Consider the following 23635-nt stretch of genomic DNA (forward strand, 5'->3'; position numbering starts at 1 on the left):
GGCATGAAGCCGAGCCTTTAATACAGACAGGATCATAGTCCATGTACGGAACAGGCACAGCAGTGATAGTACCAGAGCAGATAGATTTAGCTTCAGTGTCAGCAAGCTTATTCCTGAGAATACCAACGTGCCCTGGTGTCCAGAAAAACTGGATAGAAGTAGATGTTAAAGAGAAATGGGCTAGTCAGTTTTGAATATCAACAAGAATAGGGTGTGAACTAACATGAAGCATTTCCAGAGCCAGTAGAGAACTAAGTGAGTCAGTATAAATAGTGCAATTTGAGTACTGCTTAGCCTCTATGTGATTCAGGGCAAGAGAAATGGCATACAGTTCAGCAGTGAACACAGAACTTGTAAAGGGGATACTGTGTGCATCCACCTAACCACAACTAACCATGGCAGAGCCCACACGGTCATCTGATTTCGAATCATCTGTATAAATAGGAATGGAAGGATGGTTCGGAAGATGTTCATCAAATAACAGACAGTATTTTGAATTGGGCTGAGCATTATCATAAAGCAAGATTGGTCCTCTTTAACTAATGCTGGCATTTTTTCATGCAACTTTCTGTTGTCATAAAGTTCCACTTTTCATTGCAAGTGACAATTTGATCAAGAAATGGGTTATTTCTGTTGCTCAAAATCAGCATAAAGCACAGTTCAAAACAGCAATTTCTTCTGATTTTCACCAAGTTAGTGTGGAACCAATTTGTCAAGCTTTTTTACATTTTCAATTTTCTTGAGATGTTCCAATATTGCAGAAATGCCAACGCCCAATCCTTGTGCCATTTCATGAACAGTTTGGCACAGGTTTTTTCTAGTAATGCTCACAGTTGTTTGTTTTCAACAGCAAAAGGATGTCCTGTCTCCTTATCTTCAAAACTCACATCTCCACTACTAAACTTTTGGAAGCAACACTGTACTATACATTTGGAAGTGGATCCTTCAACCCATGCTTGGTTGATATTGTGAGCTGTTTGTGATGTGTTATGACCAAGTTTGAATTCATGCAAAAAAATGGCATGCAACTTTTTGTTTTCCATTATTAATTATGAGGGTCTGAAATATTGGAAATAAAGTTTTAGAAAAGCACTAATGAATAGAAGAAAGCTTTAGTTCTTCAGTGGTATATATGAAGTCACGAATAAAAAGACAGGTTTCTTATCCCTATAACTGACTAAAATTTTAATATAAAAATCCAACACAACTTTTCGAACAACCTAATAGATTTAAAACAGAAGACTAAATCTAAAAATCTCTCTCGTGATAAACATTAACTTTAAATAGTCTGAAACAAAGAAACGACATTTTCACAAAACCAGCAAACAAAGGTGGAACCAGTTGTTTCGTACAAGAATTTATATGTAACTGAAACTTTCAGACAACAACAGTACTATCTACACTCCTCTTCAAAACAACCCAATTTCTGACTTGTGAAGGTTTAATTGCATTAAAACCAAGAACCATAGTGGACACTCCAACAAACACACACACACTTTTATGTTTAGATGAACTTATACTGACATTTAGCACCTTTACTTTTAATGATAGCTACTACAAACATATTTGCAGAGTCACGACTGGAACAAAAAATGGATCACACCTTTGCCAACATCTATGTTGTATCCATCAAAAATATTGTATTTAATCAATACAGTGGGATCAGAACCCATGATGTATCATTATTACATTGATGTAATATTAGTCTTAAACAGAAAAAAATATTTTATGAGAAACATTTTCTTAGCATATAGAAACCTTTGTTTTGAAATGAGCAGAAAAACCCATGTACACACTGTTTACAAATGAGCCTCTTCAGAACTGTGCAGAAACACACATTTTAACAGTTTTTAAATAGTTCCTTGGAAATTACACTCAATAAATGTCACAAAATGCAAAATATCAATTCTAAGAGATATTTCAATTATAAATTGTTGAAATAGAATTATAATTTGTATTGAAATTTAATATGCAAATGTCCATCTGACATTTGAAAGATGTCATAACAGGGATTGAAAACAAATAAGATTTTCATATTCAAAATTTAAAAATACTTATGCAAATACATTTTATGTTAAAAATGCTTAAGCTATTATTTTTTTACAAGCATTGACGAATATGCAAATTATAATATCTTTAGGACTTTTCAGACCACTAGAAAATTTCATGAAGTGAAAACTGTTCAAGAGTATTGGAAAATGTCAAAGGTGAATTATAACAGTTCAATAAACATGTAAATAAATATATGTATAAAAGAAATTAGCTGACCATGTACCATAATTTTTTTATTATTTATGCAATTTTAAATGGCAACACAAATCTGCAGTTAAAAAGCACCAATTCTGATTTCCATTGGTCATCACAGATTGATTTGTAACAAAAAAGGTTTGAGACTGGAGATTTGTTGGGTCAAAATAAATATAAGTTGGCACACTTCTTTATTACTAAAAGGAAGACATTTTAAAAACAAATTCAGAGAAAAAGCTAAAAGTCAAACTAAATAAATTAACAATTACTTGCATGACCATTAAGGAAGTTATGGGTCAAATATGCCTTGAATGCTTACTTTTGAGAACTGGATTCTTGAAAGGATCTAAATTTTACAATGTTGGGATTCTAATGAATTTGAAACTTGAATCTAACTCTAAAATACTGATAGCCTTTCATCACAGAGCTTCTTTCTTGCTGTCTACAACCATGTGACAAAAGATCTGAAGGAAACCATAAAAATAAAAATTGTATCTCCCATCCACCCCCAAAAAAAACACAAGAGAGGTATTAGGTGAAGAGATTCAGGGCTAAATGAGGTGAAGAAAGAGAAAATCAATAGCAGTAAACTCTCAAATAAGCCAAAGTTAATTGTGATCAATAGAAGCAGAAGAGAGAAGAAAATTCTCTGAGATAGTTGGTCTAAAATTAAATGTCATTAAGAAAGAATGTTCCACTAGAACTGTCACATGTAAAAGACTGCAAGGAATGGCTGTGAAAGACATTCCTAAAGCAAAAAAAATGTCTTTGGCAATAGGCATCAAAGACAGAATATATTCACAAACCTCCAAATCTTAAAGTGTCACAGGATATTGTGAAGTGTACCTTAAACTGTGCTGGTCCAAATTCCCAGACTAATCAAGTACTGTGTTGGTAAGAAAGGGGATCTATAGTTACAGATACTCTATCAAAGAGATGTAGCCTGCTGTATGGTCAACTGCAAGTAAATGAAAGATGAAATGAACAAAACAGAATAAGATAATTATCCATGTAAAAGTAAAAATCCATACTGAATGAATGGAGAAAACCAGTAAAAAAAAGACTAATAAAGCATGTGGAGCTGAAGCCAACCAAGCCAGAAGGAATGGTAGTGAACTGAGTAAACTATCCCAATGGCAAAAATAAGAAATGATAGATGACTAAGGGATATGAAGATAAGTATCCAATAGTCATGAAGAAGAAGCTTTCAAACGACTTCATGCTTCTGAGTAAGAGACTAATGATTAATATTTAGCTGATTCCTAAAAACATCAATAATAACCAAAAAACCAGGAGAAAGTGAAAAATATAAAGATTAACAAATTTAACTGTAATTATACAATATCACATAGAAACCCTCAGACATAACAGAAAATAGTTCAAGTCTTAAAACAGAGAGTACTTGAAAAAAAAAAAAAAAAAGAACTGAAATCTGATCAGCAATAGCTTCTATAAAATTAGGGCTACACAACAAATCTTGCTATTCACACAAATAAGGTTAATGGGCTTTAAAAGATGTTTTTTCATCATGACAAAAGGGAAAATGCTTTGCTTTTGAGGGTCCACATAAACCTTTAACCTAACATGGATATCAGTAGATAATACATTTATCAATGACAGCTGGAAATAGGATCTATCTGCACAATACAGGCAGCCTATGTGAGTATGATCTACAAAGAAATTGTAAAATGTCCAGTATTGTAAAAACATTTGCAGCAGTATTTAATGATAACTACAGAATTCAAATTGAATAATCAACAGCATGACTGTCAACAATAAAATTTGAATAATGGTGGAAAAGCAGAACTTATGCAAGAGTATTCCTGGCAAATGAAATTAGGGAAAGTGGAGAATTCTGGGTAAGTTGACACATGCTCTGCATTCCACCAAAGATATTTAGAACTTTATATCACATGGTTGTTACAGCAACTCAACAAATAAAAAGGCTATTAGTATTTCAGAAGCAAGTCTACCAATTTAAATTTTTGAATTTTATGTTGAATGTTGAATTTTAGTGTTTTTTTGGATTAAAAAAAGTCATTTTCATTCCCCAAAAGAGATGGCAGACCAAGATATAGTAAAGTAATAAAAATATTGCAATAATAAATTGTTAAAATTCTCAACAAACATCTTTCTAGGCACTAAGATTAAAAACACATTAGGATCAGTTCTAAAATAAATAACTTAGAAGATTTAACATCTAAATACAAACATAAAATAAAACTCAACAACTGATCCACATATCATGTGATATAAACTGAAAACTAAGAAAAGATTTAAACTAAAAAGTTATGTCAGAATTCTGATGGCATTGCCATATTCATGGCTCATATTCAGTGGAATAAAAGATAATATACATTGAGTCAAGTTATAATTCATTAGTAAGTTTACAATTTTAATATTTCTAGAAGAACTACAAGATATCAGTTTATATGTAGAATTCTTTATATTCAAATCTTAAATACCAAGATCTACTTACACCTGATTTGATAAGTTCACCATTTTCAGGGAGTAGTTTTGACTTGGCTAGAAGGTCTGGAGGACATTTCATTCGCTTTATATCAGCTACATAATACAAATAAAGCCATTAAAAATCAAGATGGCTCATGTAACATTAGTATACTTCATCTGTCACAATATCAAAAATCTTCTCTATCATCCTGGTAATCTTTGTTGTATTCCAAACTCTTTATATAGAATTCATCTGTTTGTCTTTCACACTGTCTTTGCTAGATTCATAATATGAAAGTATGTACTTTTTTTTTATCATTATCTGGTTTGAAGCAATTTATACTTTTTTAGTATATTTTTTGAATGCCTGTATTCTAATATTTTAAACCTATTAATAAGACCACACCTTTTGACCTACAAAATAGTTGCAGATAGGACACTTGTATATTATATAGCCATAAATACACTAAATGAAGTGTGGACAATCTTTAAAAATCCACTCCAGCCAATTTACTGACTGCATACACCTACATGCAAATAAAAACAAACTGCCACCTCAAGAACCTACTTAATGATTGAACATACTTATATAACAAAAACAACAGTTTACTGAAACCACTACATCAACTTTCCAACTGACCTTACCTGCAGTATAACAATTGGTCCACTCAAGCTCTTTGTTTCTTTCAAGTGGCACTGTCCAGGTTTCTGGGACTGGTGATTTCACTCCAGTAAGCTCTTCAGGTGACATGACTGTTGTCAAGGGAACAGGCCCAGTGGGTGGTTCAGAAATGGGTAAAGAACCTAGTTAAGTAGAAAAAAAATTTTATTGCTGATTTGACTAATAATCAATGGTTAATGCAAGTTGAAAATTACATTTAGTATCTCTGTACTAACACTAATTAAAGGGAATTACAATACTGAAAAGTATGTCTTGAAAAACCATGGCATTTGTCAAATCTTATTAGATACATAAGCTGTCTACAAGTACTGATGACGAGACAAGGAAAACAGTTTACATAGATGATGACTGCCATTTTTAAAAACCCTTTTAGGGAAATTTAAAATGTAGAGCAAGGTACCTATACAGATTATGTCATGAACTTAGTCTGACTTTTTTCTTAAATAAATTTCAAAGTTTGGCTCCAGTTTATCAAGTCCTTTTCTTTTAAACATAAGAGTAAATTTCATGAATATCTGATATCATTGCTGCAATTTGTACATATACATGGCAAAGTTCTGACACCTTAGTAATTACTATGGTAACATATTCAGAGGAAATAAATAAGGCATTTATATAATTACCTAATGATTACATGAAAATACAAAATATAACTATTGTAAATGTTTAGTATGTTAAACAAAAATGTACATAAAAGGAAAAATGGTTCAGAAATAAGTAGAGGTTTCACATGAATGCAAGTCCAAACAAGATTATTCTAAACCACATACAGTCTCTAGCTATCCAAAAAAGATCAAATGAATTTCATTTTCCCCCACATGGATTGCAGTAGCATAATTATGGATAAGTAGAACCTCAAAAATGAAGAAACAAAAAGATGATGTATATAATAATGTAAAAATGTATTTAGTTGTCCACTTACCAGCCTGCAGGATTATCCTTAAAAGAGCATCACATCAAGTTGACAACAACATTATCAAACATTTTGTTTCAATCCATCAAGTTCAAAATAGAAGATAAAGAAAGGCCTCTTTCACTGCAAGGGAAAAATGGCAGCAAGGCCTTGTTAATAAAATGGACAACAAGATAAGAATCCTGCTTGTAAGGTGAAGAATCAGACAACATTCAACCATGAAGATGTAAATGCTGTACTGTTGAATGAAAAATAAAAGTTTGAGTTGCCAAAGAAGGGCCTATGAGAATCTGTGGAATGTGAAAGATCTTAGAAAGTATTAGAGGACAAGGTAAAGATTAAAAGCTATAAAGGAGCAGGTCATTCCTACTTTGATTCAAAACATCCCTGGCCACATCTGAAGGATCTGGAATGGAGAAACAAAATAAGGAAAGTGAGAAATATCTGAATGGCAAAAATATCAAGCATGAGATATTTGAGATATTAACACCCTGTAAGAGAGAATCCAAAGAAAGTTCATCATGCGAGTGAAGCCACAGTCACAGGAGACAACCATTTAGCACAGACTGTGATAAGCAGTGAATTCCCTGACAATTAATACAAGATACTACTGTGGAATTATATATAATTAATAACACTGATTAGTGACACACAGAAGGCAAAAACTGTTGACATATGTGATGAACTGTCCAGAGTTTGAGAAAGTTGATATGAGATAATGCTTCAAGAAAAGTTCAAGTGCTGGAAATGCACTGATCTCCTAAATTTGTTCCTCAGCCTCATAGAGGTGCACCTGTGAAGAGATATTGTTGGGAATGGAAAGTCTACAGTGACCAATCCCAACTACCGAATATGAATCAGCTGGAATTTGGAGTTGTAGCCAATTGGGTGATGAACAGTGTGTGCGCCTAAAACTTGTACAGATAAAAAAAAAAAGTCCGGTGTTTATGAAAAATGAAATTCTATGCTGAGTGAGTACTAAAGACCTGAGAAGGTGGCCAACTCCCCAACAAAACTCAGATGGTACTGAATCTATGCCAAAAGGGAGTTGCTTGAAATGGCAAAAACACTTACTGAAAATAAAATGAGAAAGTGATGAATGGTGAATGAGGATGCAGAGATAAACATCCACTGGTTTCAACAAAGACATTTATAACAATTTCATGTTTTTCATTATGAAATACGACAATCAAATGAGACCTGTTTCAGGTCTCCATTTCTTTGCCTTCCTTTGAAAAACAAACAAGAGTAAAAAATCTTATAATTCCATAATGTATAATTCCTATTACCCCAATGAAGAGAAAATTGGAAACTTCTTGATCTAGAAGTTACTGACAAACTAACTTTTAAGAATTTTGTCTGTTCTTCATAATTGCTATCTTTCATATGATCAACACCGAAATTGATACATAAATTATCACATACAGGATCTATACTGTATATATCTGAAGGACTATTAAAACACCAGTATGAATAAAGTATTGGAAACTACAATAAAATATTTAGTTTTTGAAAATTCTGTAGAAGTTCTGATTTATAGGTAAATATCTTACGTACTCATTATTAATATGATGAACGTGTATAAATTAGGGCATTTAGACCCAAACTGATGGCAGGAAAATAAATGATTCAAAGATAAAGAATAAGGTTAATAAACTTCTACTGATATACTACCTTTCAAAGTCTATAGAAAGACTTATGAACGTAAATTGTTGCAGCAAAGAAACACATTCAAGTTTAGCTACAATATTAGCAGAGAGGCTAATATGCCCTAAAACAGCAGTATGAGAAATCATGTCAAAAATTCAGCATTCACATCAAATAAATTAAGCTTGTAAAGGTAGCTGACAAATAAAACCTTCAAAAAAAAATTGGGCAACTGAGAATAGCTTATGGCTAATAACGGAGCTAAAAGAACCAGTTTAAAATGAGACTCATTATTCATCAAAATGAGAAAAAGTTGTCAAAACAGATAAAATGTTCACAGGTGCTCCCATCCCAATAAAAATTGGAGGATAATGTCACTGAGAAGTTATATGAATTAAGTAAAAATAGCCAATTAAAATATCCAAAGCTCAATGAAGAGAATAGCTATTAAGTTGATTTCTGAAAAAAATCAGCAATAACTATAATATCAGGGGAAGCAGTAAAAAGAAAGATTCTAATAAGAATCATCTGAAGTAAAATTAGTTCCCTCAGGCTCAAAAATTAATGTATCTCATGACTGAGTGATAAGCTGAATCAAGTCAACAGAACAGTTATAAGAAAAACGGTCAGATGATAAGAACAATAGGTAAAGAAAAGTAGGTAAAAGACCAGACTTGCTCACTAATAAGTAGTTAAGGGTGATGTCCCATGATACTGGCATCAACCTGAATGAGAAACCCCACCAACATACCTGCAGGTGGCTTACTATCATATATGTTAATCCAGCAGCCATGGAATCCTCTCATACCCAAATGTGAAAATATGGCAAAAATTGAAAGAGTAGAAACTACTAAGTTTTTAGTACTATGGTTAGCTATAAAGTCTGAATGCATAATAAGCAGAGTTCATAACATGAACAGCATGACTGTCAACAGAAATTCTGGATTTAAGCTAAAAAGTAGAGCTTCAATAGTCTCCTAATTCATGTACAAGTAAGTGACACAGAAAGCAGAGAGTTAACTATGGGTAGGTATGACACAACTACCACATTATATCAAGAACATTCAAATCTTAAGTTCATGTGGTATAGATAAAGAGTTCTACTCAAACAAAAAGGCCAAAAATGTTTCACTGATAAGTCTATCTGTTCTGAAAGTAAACTTGTTATACATTCTTACTTTTAGATTCAGCATCTCCATTGAATCCATTTGTTTCTTGTAGAGAAATGGGCCGAACTGTATCTTTCTCTTCAGTTTGTGGGGACATTTCATGGTTTCCCTTCTCCTTTGATTCTAATGGTTCTTCCTTTCCATCTCCATCAGAATATTTTTCTAGTTTTTCTCCATTTATCATATCCTTCCTCTTCTCCTGGTCTGCTGTAGTTGGTTTTACCCACAGCTTTGTATCCTCTCCATTTACCATGGAGTATTGTGACTGACAAGGTACAGGACGAGGTTTAATATACGGTGGAGTTGTTGTACCAGTTGATTTAATGGACGGTTCACCACGAGGCACAGATGCTATTAACAAATAATCACAACACTAATGAAACAAGTTATAAAATTTCAGTCAATTTTTTATACATTCTTATTTGTAAGAGTACTTTAAGTATTTAGTCTGTTAAAACCTATAAAGAAAAATTTTCAAAAGTTCAGAGAAGCACCTATATCAGAGATTTCCAAACTTGGAGTATTGAAAGGCTCTGGTGGGGTCATGAATTTAGTGGAAAGAAAATCTTAAGTAGAAACTAAAAAAAGTCAATCCAAGAAAAAACCTTTTAATTAATGTTCTGATTCAGTACTTGCACAGAAACTAACATTCACATATCCAAACAATGTGTTGCTTTATAAAAATTATGAGCTAAAGAACTTGACATGTTCTTACTACCTACAAATTGCCTCAGATATACTGTAGCTGCAAGCAGGATTCAGATGGTTAATTATGCTCTTGTGGTTCTTAGATAACAATTGGAAAAACTCACTACTAATATATTTACAAACTTTACAAAATGCAGCTTAATTATAATTTTTGTAAGGTCAGATTTACAAATATAATTTTCTTTTATTCAATAAATGTTATTAATTTTGATTTTTTACATTTTTGAAAGTAAAGAAAAAATACCAATAATTTAGAAAGAACACAGTAAAGGTAATGTAAAGCTTTCAAGTTTATTCCATTAATTATCAAAACAACGAGAAAATGTAACAACATTAGCATTTAATGTATCTATAAGCACATTATTTCAAGGTTCAGGATGGATCAATTACACATTTTATCCGATTCTCAAAACAGCAAAAAGTTTGTGAATCCAGTACTTCAGAACTCATGTAGTGAGTTGTTGCTGATAAAATGAAAGCAAAATCCTGGGAAAGTTAAATTCCCAGACTTTTCCATGACCATATGATCAATGCATGTAATGTGTCACCACCAAAAAGAAAATTAGAAATTGCATAAAACTATTCACATAATTTTCTTAAAAAAAGACAAAACAGGCCATAAAGTAGCAGTCTCAATTTACTTAAATATCACCTTATCATCACTTGGGCTTTATCAAAATATACACCACAAAGCCAATATGTATATTTGTTTATGATAGCATATACCAATCACACCTTTTAATTTGAGTCACAAAAATGTCATTACCACATACACAACACTGTATATTTTAATATTTGTGACTATTAAGTTTTGATTTTCACTACATAGAACAAATGTAGTTAACAAATTGATATTCTCTATTGTAAAATGAAATATTCTTTAACAAGCATGTTGCTCATATGTCAAATATTTATTAAAGCAATATTTTCTGGTGTGCAGACATGCACAAAACTTTCATTTGCTAACCATACAATGCAGTCAAATCATACGTACAATACCTATGAAACAACTGCACACAGTAACAAAGTTAGCCACTGATCCAGAGCACACTGTATTACTTTCACACATGCTTTGAAACTATGCATATCAAGTTCATCTATGTGAAATGTATTGGTATATTTGAATTAGCATGACCATATATTTGTAGATCAATCAAGTTTTAAAAATATATTCAGTTTCACACAAACTCTTTATGCTTACAAATACCTAGCTTGTAAATTCCAATTAATCATACATAATACTTCATAAGAGGAATCGGACCTACTGATAAAATAATGTAAATGTTTATAGTTGCATTACAATCCTGAACCATCACAACATTCAATTGTACTTGTATAGGTTATAGTAGCTGGCACAGACACTCAGGTTACTGTTTGGAAATGTTTCTCCCTGACAGTGATATTACGTTATAGTATTAAACCACTCAACTAACTAGTTTTTCATTTTGTTCTGATTATTATATTATATAAAACCTGCTACTAAATAAAAATTTCACTTAAAATATTTACATTACTTTTATTCAGGCACAATGAAAAACCCTAACATATCACCTGTACTCAACCATACTAGACTGCACAATTAATAATTAATATCCCAATCTCAAGAGCATACCATGGTCTGAAAGCTCATATTTTTACAAAAAAATCAAAACTATTAGTTAAATTCTGTCAAATTGTGGAGGTCCATCTTAACTGTCAGTCTTTAGTTTTTCCTTCTGACCTGTTTTCTCTGGTAGTAGCATCCATGGTACCAGGTAGGTCGGTAGGTATTTCACGTTTATTGGCACAAAGCTACTAAACTATCTGTGCCAAACAAGATGTAGTATACTATAATGGTATATGGAAATTAAGGTAAAAATACATAAAATAAGTAAAATTAAGACCCACCAAGAAGACTGAAGCAGTAAGTTCAAACTTGCTGCCAGTTACCTGAAGTTTGCCTTTCCAGTCCTATGTTTAGGTCTAAATAAAAAATAAATGTGTAAAATAAATCATACTAAAACAGTGTTTGGTCCAATAAAAACCTTAAATTAAGTTAAAAAGACCAATGGCTCTTAAAAATGTAAAAACATGAGTGAGGTGGGCAGTATCACCTGTGACATTGACTAATGTCAAGGGCAAACCTACTTGAAAAATATGTTTAAAATGGTGGCAGCATTCTTGGTTGAAATGACGGCATGATTATAAAATATGTATGATTGTGACCTGAGTGCCACACAGACTACACATTGGTGTATCAGTACCAGATAAAAGGAATTGGTGAGTTAAAAAACTGTGACCAATGGGTAGCCTAACCAAAACAACTTCCTCCCTTCAATCTTTACAGAAACAAGATGGCCAAAGAGCTAAAGAAGGTTTGATTTGAAAAAGCTCATTATTTCGTTGCTCAATCCAGGTCGACTGCCAACTGGTGTACAGTCGGGTTTTGATAACTGGTCCACAGTCCATGTATGGAACAGGTACAGTGGTGATAGAACCAAAGCAGATGGACTTTGCCACTCTGTCAGCTAGCTCATTCCCACAAATACCAACATGACCTGGTATCCAAAAAGACTGGACAGAGATAGATGATATAGAGAGATGGGCCAGTTTGTTTTGGATATTGATAAGAATAGGGTGGTAACTAGCATGGAATGATTTCAGGGCCAATAGACAGCTGAGTGATTCAATATAGATCGTATAATTTGTATACTGCATAGTTTCAATACAACTCAGGGCAAGAGAAATGGCATACAATTCGGCAGTGAACACAGAAACTGCAGAGGGGATTCTGTGTGCTACAACTGAACTGTAACAAACTATGGCAGAACCTACAGAGTCGCCTAATTTTGAACAATCTGTATATATGGGAATCGATGGATTGTTTCAGAGATGTTCAATAAATAAAGAGCGATATTTCCAATCAGGTTGACTCAAAGATAAGTCACAGTTGGGGATAGTAATTAGCCATGGTGAAATAGGCTGATCTGTGGATACTGCTATGCTATTCAAAGATAAACCCAATGTTTCTGATTTTGCCTGGATATGAAGGCTGAAAGGAACAATGGCAGATTTTCTATTATAAAAAAGTGTGGTCCACTGAGGATGAAAAACACAACCCCAAGTAGGATGCTGTGGTAAAGATTGAAGTTTGGAAGCATACATAAGAGACAATTGCAAATGGCAAATATACAAAAAGGGTTCATGGAACTCTGCGTACAAACTTTGGACTGGAGAAGTAGAAAGGCCCCAGTGCAAAGCCGGAGCCTCTGATGGTGGATAGGATCCAACATTTTTATTGCTGAAGTTCTAGCAGAACTACAAACCACAGATCCATAGTAAAGTTTGGATCAGATAAGTGCACGATAAATTTTAAGCATGGAGTATCGATCCGCTCCCAAAGAGGTGAAGAGAAGACACAGAGGAAGTTCAGTGCTCTTATACATATGACATGAAGTTGATTAATATGTGAAATAAAGTTTAATTTACAGTCAAATATAAGGCCTAAGAACTTTGCCTCAGGGACAACAGGAAGTACAGCATCATCAATACAAAGTTCTGGATGTGGATGAATACCCCATTGGCAGCAGAAATGTACACAAACAGTTTCAGAGAGGGAAAGTTGAAAACCATTTGCTGTAGTCCACTTAAGTATTTGATTGATTGCAGTTTGTAGCTGCCACTCAATAAATCTCATGTTTGATGACTGACACGAGATGTGAAAGTAATCAATGAAAAGATCATTTGCATCTGTAGACAGTAGCTGTTCACTGATGGCATTAATCTTTATAATGAAAAGTGTGACATTCAGAACATAGCTCTGAGGGACTCCAAGTTCCTGTGGGAAAAAACTGGAAAGTGTTGAACCCACAAGAACCTGGAATTGGCAGTTCATTAAAAAATTAAAAGTGGCAAATTGCCATGCAATCTGTATGAGTGAAGGTCTCACAAGATGCCATATCTCCACATTGTATCGTAAGCTTTCTCTGAATAAAAATAAGAAACAAGATGGTATCACTTCAAAAAGGCTTCTCTCAATGATGTTTCAAGGCAAATTAAGTGGTCTATCATGTAGTCTTTGGATTGATGTCAACCTCACAAGAAAAGCAAGTGAAAAGCAAAGGGAAGCAGACAGAAAGATCTATAGCAATAAATGACTGACTGAGTGCATGAAAATAAGTGTAAGAGACAGGTTGTGATTCAAGAGCATATGCTCTTTAGCATGACCTCTCACATCAATACTAGAACCACCCCAGAGAGGATTATGCCCATTAAGATCCCCCAAAATTAAAAATGGGGTTGGATGTTGCTCAATGAGGCATTAAGGTCTGATTGATTATAACTTTTTCCAGGGGTAAGGTACAGAGAGCAAACAGTGATGGTACGACCCAAGGAGACATAAATGGCAACAGCCTCCAAGGACATATTTAATGACGAGGACTGGGTGGGCACATGCTGATGTATTACAGTTAATACAATGCAGTTCTAGTTGGCATTCAAAAGCATCATGGTCTTTATCAGCATAATGGGCACGTGTCAAGGAACCATGACAAGATGTTTACGAATGACCAAATCTTTGACAATAGAAACATCCAACAGGGTTAGAAATATAAGGCTGTACCTTACAATTCAGATACCCTGCTTTGATTGTGGTAGAAGGATGTGATGTTGTAAATGTTAATTTTAGAACATTTGTCGGCTCCATAATCCCATCTTTATAAGTAAAAATTCAGCACGAGGCTGTAACACCTGCAAGGATCTTTGACTCAGAAGTGATCTTTAAACCCCTCTCAAACATAACTCCTCTGGAAGAATTCAAAGTAGAATGAGGAGTAACCTCAATGGATATGTCCCCAATGGTCTTTGATTTCAAAAAGAGTTTGAAATGTTGTGATGAAGTTGTTTCCACTAAAATGTCCCAAAACTGTAATTTCTTACCAATTTAGGAGAGCCAGCAAGCCCTTCCAAACCATTCTGAATAAAAAATGGAGACATCTGCCCTACAGTATTTTCAGTTAAAGAATGTACAGTTAAAAATTGCAAGACAGATTCAAGTTGTGAGTTTGACTGTACAGAGTCATCAATCCGTAGGCATTTGCCAGTAGTCGGATTTTTCTCTATGTTGTCATGTTTGTTTGTTTGTTTTTATTTGACGGGTGTCCATAATAAAAAAAAATATTTTGGTGCCCACTGACCCCACCCATCATGGAGCCCTAGGAGGAGATGCACTAAAGTGCCATATAAGGTCACTGCAGTGATGCCAGGGTTTCGTGAGCATTATACCTGAACACCAGTATCAGACATAATGTCCACAACACTCTATGCTTGTACTCAAGTTCACCCTGGCCCAAATGGACTAGCTGACTGATCTTTGGGAGGCCACCCCAAAACCGTCAGTCTAGAGGAATTCAAGGCCAAAGTGGTGTGTTGGAGTTAAACCCCTCAACACCAGAATCCTCTCCTCCCTTTCACAGGTCACCACACATGGCAAACATGCAAGTGGATGTTTAGATCTCAGAGGAGGTAAATTGGTAAACTTAAAGTACAGAACCTTCTCTGGGAGGTTCTCTTACCACGTACAGGAATCCACATCAAGGGGCCATAGTACCAATCACTCTTTTGTCAATCTTTGTAAGCTCTAACTGCTTTATGTTGAAATTTCTGCTGTTGTTTGCTGGTAATGGACTTGCACTCCTTTCTATCCATTAACCTTCTGTCACTTTTGATATAATCTTACTTATGGTCAGCCATTACTGGTTTTGAATGTATGAAATAGGCACAGCAGTGACAGTGCCAGAGCAGATAGATTTAGCTGCTGTGTCGGCAAGCTCGTTCCTGTGTATGTCACCATGGCCTGGTATCCAGAGAAACTGAATAGAAGTAGGTAAAGAAAATGGGTCAGTCTGTTTTGAATATCAGAGATAACAGGGTTTGAACTAACGACAAGCAATTCCAGGGCCAGTAGAGAACTAAACAAGTCAGTATAAATAGTGCAATTTGAGTACTGCTTAGCTTCTATGTGATCCAGGGCAAGAGAAATGGCATACAGTTCAGTAGTGAACACAGAAGCTGTGGAGTGGGATTCTGCATGCAACCACTGAACCACAACAAACCATGGCAGAGCCCACACAGTCACCTGATTTTGAATCATCTGTATAAGTAGGAATGGAAGGATGGTTCGAAAGATGTTCAACAAATAACAAACAGTTATGTCCAATCGGAAGTGTCTGCTTTACTCAGATAACATAAAGATAGGTCACATTTGGGGACTGTAATAAGCCATGGTGGGATGGGCTGACTAGGGAATACAGCAATGTTATCCAAGGACAGACCCAATTCATCCAACTGCACCTGGATATGAAGGCCAAAAGGAGCAATGACAGATTGTCTGTTCTGAAAAAGTATGGCCGACTGAGGAAGGAAAACACAATCCCAGGTGGGATGCTTTCATAAGAAACGTAGTTTCAAAGCATATAGTAAAGGCAGTTGCAAATGGCAGAGATGCAAAGTAGGTCCATGAGACTATGTATAAGCTATGAACTGGGGAAGTATGGAAAGCCCCAGTGCAAAGCCAAAGTCCTTGATGATGAATGGGGTCCAGAAGCTTTAAAGCCTAGGTCCTGGCAGAGCTACAGACCAGTAATCTACAGTTGAGTTTCAATTGAATAAGAGCACTATATATCTTCAGCACAGAATATTGATCCACTCACCAAGTGGCAGAAGAAAGGACACTGAGGACGTTCAATGCTCTTGCATGTTTAACTTGTAGCTGGTTGATGTGTGGTATAAAGGTCAGATTATGGTAAAAAAATAAGCCAGAAGAACTTTGTCTCAGGGACCACAGGCAGCACAATTTCACCGACATGATGTTCAGGATCAAGTTTTAGAGAAAGAGAGAGAAGTTAAAGCCATTTACTGTGATTTCTGTCAGTAAATGATTGAGGGCAGTCTGTAGTTTGCAACAGTAAGAGGGAGTTGTTCAGTGATGGCATTAATGTTTATACTGAAAAATGTGACACTCAAAACACATCCCTGAGGAACTCCAAGTTCCTGTAGGAAAGAACAGGAAAGTGTTGAACCCACACGAACTTGAAATCTTCTGTCCATTAAAAATTTTTTTAATATAAATGAGCAAATGGTCACATAACCCATATATATGGAGATCTCAAAAAATGCCCTACCTCTCCATGATATATCATAAGCTATATCTCAATGTCAAAGAATACTGATACAAGATGTTGTCACTTGAGAAAGGCGTCTCTGTCGTTTCAAGTCAAATCAGGTGGTCCATGGTGGAGTGCTGTTGTTGAAACCCACAGTGAGTGGGCAAAGGAAGGTTGTTTGATTTGAGGAACCAGTGTAAAGGGACAATTATAGTTATAGAGACAGTCATCTCGAAAGGAAAGAGATGATCGCTCTGCCCGAGTATTAATGGTTAAGAAGATGCAGGAAAAAGCAGAAGTGCTAGATACCTGGCAAAAGCTTTCACTTAAAGTATCAGCAATGCTTCAGGTATCAGCTACTTCCTGGCCAGAGAGGAAGATGGAAAGGAGGACAGAATTAATTGCCCATTGACCTTTCAAATATTGTCCCATATGACATTGTAACTGGTTGTAGAAGATATGCTAGTTGTGAAGTTAATCCAAGATTCCTTCTGGCTTTGATGTCTTACCCACTGAGCATGTGCACATACCTGCTGAAAAGCGGAGGTGCAAGAGTGTGGGATATCTACGAAAATTACCCCAGGTGTGTTTTTGAGACTTCCATGCCATGTGGCAGGCAGGATTCCACCACGGATAAGGATATCGTGGAAAATACATTGAGCAGCTGCCATGCATTGTCTACTGATGACTAAATAGACAATGGCAGGATCAAGTTCTGCAAGAGTAGTGAAAGAGGGCCAGAGTGCTTGATCCAGCTTCCACTGGGGGCTGTGGGTTGGGTGGCATCAACCACTGCCAGTCTGTCTCAAAATTATAGGAAAATGATCACTGCCTTGTGGATTATTGTCAACACTTCAAAGTGGGAGAATAGTGAAGGGGAGAAAATTGAGAGGTCAATAGCAGTAAAAAACTGACTAGGTCCATGAAAATAAGTATAAGAACTGCTATTGAAAAGGGAAAGGTTGTGATCAGAGAGCATAAGCTCTATGGAGCAACCCCTCCCATCATTATCAGCACTTTCCCAGAGGGGATAATGTTCACTAAAGTCCCCAAGGATTAAAAAGGGAGATGGCAACTGTTCAATGAGACCATCAAGGTCTGATTGATCATAGGTCTTTCCAGGTGACAGGTAGAGAGAACAAACAGTGATGGTACGACCCAAAGAAACACAGATGGCTACAGCCTCCAAGGGTGTGTCGGGTGGGTACATGCTGATCAACTAACAGTACCACCCCTCCATACCCTCGTCCATCACACAGCCTGTTATTTCTGTAAAAAGTAACCTGCTGAAAGTTGACTGAATTGGCAGGTTTCAGAAATGTACAGGAACCCACACCAAGGGGCCAGCATATAAGTCACTTATGTAGTCACATAACTTATATTGTAGTCATATTCTGAATTTCCAAAAATCATCTACTTTTTTGTACTTCCAAATAACTGTCTGCCTTTTTGCCAAAGTCCACACAAGCAAGTTCAATTAGTTTAGAACGCCCTTTAATGAAACAAATTACTCTCCTTATCTCTTCCAAACAATTAATTTCACTCTAGTATATCAACTGTTAGGCACTTCCCTCCTGTGACAGTTATCTTTATATTTTATAACTTCTCCCTGACTGAAGTTCTCTTTCTTATGACCCTGTTCTTACTGTGTTTCCACTCAATTGGTCTCAGCTATTTATATATCTATCACTTCGGCTTTTAGAAATTACTATAGCTTCGACATCAAGAGAATGCAGACACAATGTTTGATAACCTCAATATAAAATAAATAAATTAATAATATTGCACTAAACAGTCCTTTATATCCGGCATGAGCATTATTAAAATAATCAAAATGTTCATTTTTGCTGTGACATCTTTCAAATCTTTCTTATACAAGCATGTCAATGATGTAATGTACCCAGGGTTTTACATGTTTCTTCTATGAAACTAAGACTACTGACCTGGAGACTGTTTTATTACTGCACAAGAATTTCAAAGATAAAAATATTTAATAGAAATAGCCTGTCTATAATAATTTAAGGGCTTTTAGTTTTAAAACAATCCTTCATGAGAGTTCTAGAAAGATGAGATGAAGCCTCGGTCAAGAGCCCTTATGCTCCATTTAGGTTAGAACATAACAACAGTTTAAGTAATCTATTAAGGCTACATTCATACTCCATGACAGTAAATGACATTCCAAACCTGTAAAAATGATTCTGCATGCTATTATTTTGGCACTAATGATAATTTACTTTTTCACTATCTATGCCTTAGAAGCATCACTAAGTCATATGAAATTCCCCAATTTTTTTTTCTGTTTTTGTTTGTAATATGAAATTCCCTTATGTTTCCTGGGCCAGGAATGAAAAATATAAAATTCACCAACTACTTTTGATTTCCATGATCTATGGATACATGGAAAGGGAGAAGACAATGTTAAGTGAAACAGCAGTAAATTTTTGTTTTAAAAATAAAGTGAGACAATAACTGTTTGGATGAAAATAAATAGCATTTGTGGTAAAATGAGATGAAATAAAACTGAATAAATATCAAAGTAACTTGTACTTAAATCAAACACAATAAAATAAGGCATGAATATACAGAAACAAAACTTAAAATATAATAAGGAATTGTAGTTAAGCCTACAATAAACATAAAAAAATATGTAAAACCAGCAGGTGTAGAGACACAAAGATGAGATTTCTCCAACAAGTTTTGAATCTTTCATTAACAGAATTGAATTTAACTGAAAAAACAAAACTGCTCTCAAAACACACACCCTCTTTGTAGTTGGTGATCTATTCAATAGACAGCTACCTTTCGTTCATTATATTGAACATATTCTCTAAGATAGTGAGATGTGTGGTTTTTGTGGTTTGGAATGTTTTTTGAGAACCTAAGGAACAAAATAATTTTTGTCATATATAATTAACTTGCTCACCTATTGCTAACATTAAGGACATCTTTGATTAATACTTGTAGTGTAGTTCAACCTGTGCAAAGACATTTATGAGAAAAGTAAAGAAAACATTTCCATTTTTATTCTTCATGTTGGTTTTTGATGAGTGTTTTACTGAACAATTTATACATAAAAATGCATTTATGCTAAATTTAAAGTCCATTACCTGCACAGAGATTTTATCTTAATGTGTGAAAAGACACTTATATCAACCTATTCTAAGTCAAAGTCATAAAGAACAAGTGTTGTGTGTATAACAAAAATAAGCATTTGTACACTACTTACCTGGTCTAACAGGCTTTCTGGTAGATAGTACTTCTCTAAAAGTTCTAGGCTGTCGACCATGAGAGGCTAACACAAAGAAAAACAAATAACATTTAACTTTCATATCATTTCAGAAAACAGATAATATGCCATAATGAGTATCTACCAAAAGATGGAATAATTACACCATTTATAATTATTATTATTTTCATTAACTTTAGTAAGTTTGATTAAACTGCCAATATTCTTTAAACTTCCAAGTGTAAAGTAAAATGAAACAGAAAAAAAGTTCAGTTTCAAAAAATATCCACTTATGTAATCATAAAACAATATGCAAGAAAGTTAGCCCCAATTTAACTAATGTATAGTCTTAAATTTTAAATGTTATTGTTATTATATACAAGTATAAAGAAATATGATGTCTATGATCTTCACACCACATTTATGTATTAAATAAATTAATATTATAAATAAATATAAAAAATATGATTTATATGATCTTCACACCACAATTATGTATTAAATAAATTATTGTTATTATACACAAGTATAAAGAAATATGAGTTCTATGATCTTCACACTACAATTATGTATTTAATAAATTATATATTTTTTAAACTTACTTTCATGCTGCCCTTCAGGAGTTCTCTCTGTCTTTCGCTCTGAACATACAGAACGAGGAAAGGACCTAAAAACACAGCAACTATTAAAACTCTAGCTAAGTATTAGTACTTATACTAAAGGAATGGAAATAAAGGAGTACAACTGTGGTATGATTCAAATACAGCCATGTTGTGATAAATTTCTAGAGAACTTTCACCTTACCACAAAGCACAAAAGTTATTTTAAAATATTTGAACAAAATACTATATACATTTGTAAATTCTAGCTCTGCATGCTTAATTATTGGTTTTATATATATATATATATATATATATATATCACATAGTAAGTTCTCACCCTATGGCTGCACCCTCAGTGCTCTCAATCCTACTTAGTAAAGTTCTTTTTGTTTCCAACTCATTACGCTAACAACTACAGCTGCATCCTTACTTTATTTATAAAATCTAAACAATTTGATCTGATGAAGATCTAATCTAACAATTCAAATGTCATCCAGATATCTTCCAATGCCTTTTAAGTATACTCTCCTCTGTCTTAACATTCTCTCAAGCATGAATCACTCGCACAAAAACTTCATGCATAGAGTAAATGTTGAGGTCAAGTCATCAGTTAACAGATTTAAAAAAGTTGGTAATAAAAGAAGAAATAAAAATAGAAAATAAAACTTGTTATTAATATTTTAGAGTTACAGTCCTTTCAAGAAGCTTTATTTCAGAGTTTAAATTTTTTAAATTGTTATATGCAAAATGAAAAAAGATATTTAAATGCAAAATTTTGTAAAGTTTCATTGGCAAGTTAAAATTTGAATGTTGATTTGTCTTAAATATCTAATTTGTCCTTTTTGCACAAAAAGGCTAGCAGGTTTGCAACAAAGTTGATAATGTTAAGTGCATTATGAAGAAAAAATGGCAAAATATTTACACTTGTTACCTTTAAAACATGTTAAACAATCATAAAAAAATAAAATGTTCATATTTTCACATTAGTGCAGTATTGTGAGAAAAAAGACAACAGAAAATCTTTAAAATGCTATAAGAAAAATTTAAGTTTTCTGCTTTGTGTAAAATGCTTTCCAGTATTATACTTCAATAAACATTTATATTTCTTGTGTATATTTAGTTAATCCATTGTTGTCTTCTACACCTACAGCTCTGTAAACTGTAGTTCCATCTGAGATTTATCCATTTATGAGTTTACTGAAGAACCTTGTGAAAAATAACAGTTGTTCAGAGCTGATATTCCTTCTTCCTTAATCTTCAGTAGCAAGATTCCACATAAAAATTATAAAACTTTGCCTTAATCCCAAGTTTCAAAACATCAACATCTTTTCCTAGGTTTTAGTCAATGTCAATTAGAAATTTTACTCAAGTTTGCCATAATGGCAAAAATCGTTTTTATACACAAGCTTAACAATGACACGATGGTGAATGGTTATCACTTTTGGTGGTAACTTAGTAAAAACTTTTTTTTATTAATCACCACGAGTGTGAGTGGCTAGAAAATTATCCCACAGAATACAAGTCAAACCTTTAAGAAGAATATGTTCACAACATTTCTTCCTAATAATGGACATGTGATCAGCCATTTAGAAGTTTTAAATTCTTGATACTAATTTAATAATAGTGAACTAACACAAGTAACATGTTTATAATAACTAGGTGTTAATATTCAAATGGAATTCAATTAAATACTTACCTCTTCACCAATACATAGTTAACACAACTTCTCTACTGTTCTTGAAATGCATTTTTGACAATTTTCATTAGTAAACTTTCTCATGATTGACTTTCTCTATCAATCAATAGCCTACACATTTTACTATTCTGTTAGAATGTATATTCAGCTGCATAGGTCCTAATCAGGGCAGTGGTATCACTACTTACCAAAACAGATTCAAGACTTGGAACCTAAGAAGCTACTACTAATCAAAATAATTAAAATATAATTACAATGTAATAAATTTTATGTAAGGCTGGTATGGATATAAGCACTTTAATTGAAATAAATTACAGAACAACATTTTGACCTTCTTAAGTCATCTTCAGGTTAACTGACTATCAGTTGCAAACTCTTTGTTAACCCGAAGATTACTTAAAAAGTTCAAAATGTTGTTCTGTAATTTATTTTAAATAAAGTGCTAATATCCATACCAGCCATCTTAGAGAGAGATATAAAGCATCATATATAAGCATTTCAAGAAAATCATTTCCTAATATTATCTGTAGCATATCAGTCCAAAAAATAATACAAAATATTGTAATAGAAACACTCAAATGTCTAGTGGAAACCAAAAGCTCAATAGGAAGCAAAGTAAGAGCATGAATGAGAAACTTCAAGGCCACTGTATATGTAAGAGACAAATAAATTTTGTAAATCAAAAATGAAATACACTGACTAAGATGAAGAAATAGATACAACAGGAATATGTTGTGAATTACATTAAAATAATGAAAAAAATTTCTACTCTGAGTTAAAAGGACTGATAAAATAAGAATGGACAAAAAGCAGGATTAAGAAAAAGACAAACTTATCACAGTGAAAAGAGATTAGCATAGTTACTACAACTACTGCTACTAAAACTTGGTGTATGTATTTTTGAAGGCTACTGTATCTTAAATGTTTTGATATATGAGTTATTTCACTTCCTTGAAAGGCAGTGAAGGCTACCTTGAAAATGTTCTGTCCTATGGCTATATATTCTTCTTCAGAAAGGAATATTTTTACATAAATACACCTGTACAATACTGTATCATTAAATGGTCAGGAGTCTGCTGTAAATCAGGTAATCATATACACACACAGGTTTATTTCCTGCTCTGAATACAACTCACAAAATACACCTAAATT

The 23635-nt window shown here is 33.8% G+C and overlaps 1 protein-coding gene across 3 annotated transcripts in view; it reads right to left on the bottom strand.

Moving 5' to 3' along the window:
* The window catches only part of LOC143240566 (uncharacterized), a 72298-nt gene that overhangs the window by 9939 nt on the left and 38724 nt on the right, over positions 1–23635 (bottom strand). For all 3 annotated transcript variants that reach the window (XM_076483215.1, XM_076483216.1, XM_076483217.1), the window contains 5 exons: positions 20788–20852; positions 20186–20251; positions 9119–9460; positions 5344–5502; positions 4727–4812 (listed from right to left, as the gene is read on the bottom strand). In XM_076483215.1, the coding sequence (XP_076339330.1) occupies positions 4727–4812; positions 5344–5502; positions 9119–9460; positions 20186–20251; positions 20788–20852 (718 nt within the window). The remainder of the gene's footprint in view (positions 1–4726; positions 4813–5343; positions 5503–9118; positions 9461–20185; positions 20252–20787; positions 20853–23635) is intronic.

Source organism: Tachypleus tridentatus, chromosome 13 (genome assembly GCF_004210375.1).
Source record: "Tachypleus tridentatus isolate NWPU-2018 chromosome 13, ASM421037v1, whole genome shotgun sequence".
Lineage (NCBI taxonomy): Eukaryota > Metazoa > Arthropoda > Merostomata > Xiphosura > Limulidae > Tachypleus > Tachypleus tridentatus.